The sequence below is a fragment of the Condylura cristata genome, unplaced genomic scaffold, assembly GCF_000260355.1.
Source record: "Condylura cristata isolate star-nosed mole 26May11 unplaced genomic scaffold, ConCri1.0 scaffold00011, whole genome shotgun sequence".
Taxonomy (NCBI): Eukaryota; Metazoa; Chordata; class Mammalia; order Eulipotyphla; family Talpidae; genus Condylura; species Condylura cristata.
The window spans coordinates 1,812,906-1,815,852 of NW_004567112.1; the positions used below are offsets into that span (position 1 = coordinate 1,812,906).

General features: G+C 57.4%; 1 protein-coding gene across 1 annotated transcript in view; it reads left to right on the forward strand.

Moving 5' to 3' along the window:
• The first annotated feature begins 509 nt into the window (after nt 1-509).
• Nucleotides 510-2,947, forward strand: part of ADAM12 (ADAM metallopeptidase domain 12) — a 178,226-nt gene continuing 175,788 nt past the window's right edge. The window contains 2 exon segments of the mRNA XM_004680953.1: nt 510-555; nt 642-778. Coding sequence (XP_004681010.1) covers nt 510-555; nt 642-778 — 183 coding nt within the window.

Below are 2,947 nucleotides of genomic sequence, written 5' to 3' on the forward strand. Positions count from 1 at the left end.
CCCGAGAGTGGGTGTGACACGCGGGGGCTGCGCGCAGGCCCAGGGACGCCCCCACTTTGTGGCAGCGTGACGCTGTTTCCAGAGAGAAAAGTGTCACACTTCCCTGGGGATGTTGACGGCAGTGAGGCACCGCTGAGCCCGTGTGGCCGTGCACGGCTTCCAGAGGCAGGACCCCGAAAGGAGGGTCGGCTTCACTGAGGGACAGTCTTTTCTCCAGAAACCAGTCTAGTCGGTACGAACTTGGCAAATTAATTTTGTCTATCAAATCAGCCCCCGGGGCATGTAAAATTGGCCTCCACAAGTACTGAGAGAATTGGCATTGAGTGTAACAGATTCGCTGGGACTTAGGTAAATGGATTTAGTCTTAATTCAGCTAAAGCCTTGAGACTTTTAATAGAGCTGATCTTAAGCAAAGAATTAATCCATCCTTTACAGCGTCACCGAGAGCTGTGGTCCTGGACGGGGGACGGAACGATATGTTTTCTTAAGTCCTGGCCTTGTTCGGCCCGATGGAGAACGTTTCCATGTTCACGGTGACTGATTTCATCGAGCAGGGTGTTCCTCGGGCCGTGTCGCCATAGACTCTGGTACCAGCGTCTGCCGATCAGGTGGAAGAACCGGCTGTCTTCTCTCTGCTGCAGGGGCGAACCCGGCCAGCACGTTTGCACCTTCCCCGCGAGAGGCCCCGGAGAGCGACCGAGGAGAGGCCTACGAAGTCGTCCGCCTCTGGCCTGTGGATGGCGGCCTCTGGGGCCCAGCGAGCAGTGTCCACTCCAAGGTCAGTTCTCTGCTTGGGGTCTCATTTGACGTTAGGGTGGCTGCATGCATGTTCTCCTGAGCCTCCCTTTGCCCGCTTGCCTGGCCACGTTATCCTGGTCGGGTGACACCTTGATGACGAGGTTTGAAGTTACAAAATAGCATGGCCGGATGGAGGGAGTCGCTGTGTTTAAGTACTTGCTGTGATTTAATAGGGCTGGGTGCTTCCTGTGAAGATAAGATACAAGCCACGCTGGATGTGGCAGCTCTGACGGGGCCGGCGTGGCTGTGGCTGCCTCTGTGCAAAGTGCTGCCCCAGGCCCGGCGGTGCTCACAGCCCAGAGAGACCGCCCCAGGCAGCGTACGTGAGCACTGGGTGTTGTTCCATGTTCCCGCCGACGGCTTCTACCTTCTGTTTCTGTTGGTCGAAAGAGTTTATTGCATCTTAAGAAAAGTTTGTGACGAGGTGTAGTGTAGTTTTCTATTTTATTTTAACACGTTTGACCTGAGTCTTCTGTGATGTAAAAGGATAAGATAAGTGTGTGAACGATGAGCGATTCGCTTGAGCACGCTGATGGGCTTCCTCTGCCAGAGCCACGACTTTCCTGGATTCCAGAACTTGTCGGAATACTTGGAAAGTGGTGAGTGATGAAATGGATTGGGCCATGGGCTCTTTGGAGAGAGCGCACTAAGGTCTTGTCCTTCTTTTAAATTATACTTCATGATGGAACACAGGCTTTATTTTTTTTTTTAAAGAGCAGCTGAGATTGTGAAAACCCTCAGTAGCTCTGACGGCCGCAGCGGCCACCTTTTGGGGAGGGAGGATGCGCATCGGCCCCAGTGTGCTCTCTGGAGCCCCCGAGACGCGGTACGGAAATGCTGCGTGTGTGCTTGGGGGTGCAAGGCTCACCCCGTGTGGGGGACGTTTCCTGGGGACTGTTGTGGGATGAATGTGCACAGATGAGTCCTGGGGGTGGTGATGATGCTTCCCGGGAGAGAAACGGGGTATTGCAGACAGCTGCACTCTGCCACTCAGCGGCACAGCTAGACACAGGTGACAGGTGCCGAGACAGTGTCCTGCCCTACAAGGAAACGACGCCCCCTGAAAGTGTGGGCGGCCCTCACCCACGATACAGGAGCGTGAACAGTCTCGGGTCTGGCGCGGCAGAGCTGCTGGTGACAGCGTCGCCCGGTAACCCGGGAAGGTGCACAGCGGCTGTTGAACTTGGACTTCAGAGAAAGTCTATTTTTTTTTTTTAATTTGGTACAACGAAACATTTGGGGATGTACTTATATCAAAAATGTCTTTGCCGTTACCCAAAATCCAAGTTTAACCAGAGTCTTCTTTCTCTTCCTCTGCCAAACCTTAACACTTTCTTAAATTCCAGAATTTGCCACAGCGGTTGGAAGGGATCAGTTTTTGTAGGGCGCTGACAGTGATGGAGAGGAGGCTGCGTGCGACCCCCAGGCACGGAGCCCACCCGCTGGCCTCACGCGGGGGTCAGGCACGGGGCCGGCGTGTGGTCGGGCAGCCGTGGGCCTTGAGCACAGCCATGCCTGCCTGTGGCTTGTGCCTGCACAGCCGTGTGTGCGGACCACGCTTGTGTGGGCAGTGCATGTGGGGTCATGCATGTGCGGCCACGTGCGTTCTGGGCCACGTGTGGGTGGGTCACATGCCCTGCAGTGGTGGGCACAGTCCATGAGGTCTCGTCCCTGGGGGCGGCTGGCAGTAGCCGCTCAGGCTGCCGGGGTCCTGGCCTCACGTCTTCCTGCCTCCGCGGCCATGAGGAAGCCTGCGGGAGGGTTGGCCTCTCCTGCTGGCCGAGCCCACAGCCCGGTGGCCATCTTGGTAGAAGCTAGGAAGGCCCTTGGTTGTCTGAAAGTGGCCCCAATTTGGTCCCCAGACTCCGCCTCAGGGTCGGACGCAGCAGTGGGGGCCATGTGTGCAGTGTACCCCGGACACCCCGTGACTGACGTGACTGGGGGTGTGGAGAGCTGGGGCCTAGGGAGCAGCATTTTGTGGTGCAGTCAGGGCACCTCCCGGCTGGTGGCTGACAGACCCAGCACGGTGGCGGGCACCTCACTGCCCCGAGCTGCCAGTTCACCTCTAGGGCGCCCGCGTGCCCGGCCAACGTGCATGTCCATCCAGGCGTCCACCGCGAGCTGCGGTCACAGCACGGGTCTCCCTCTG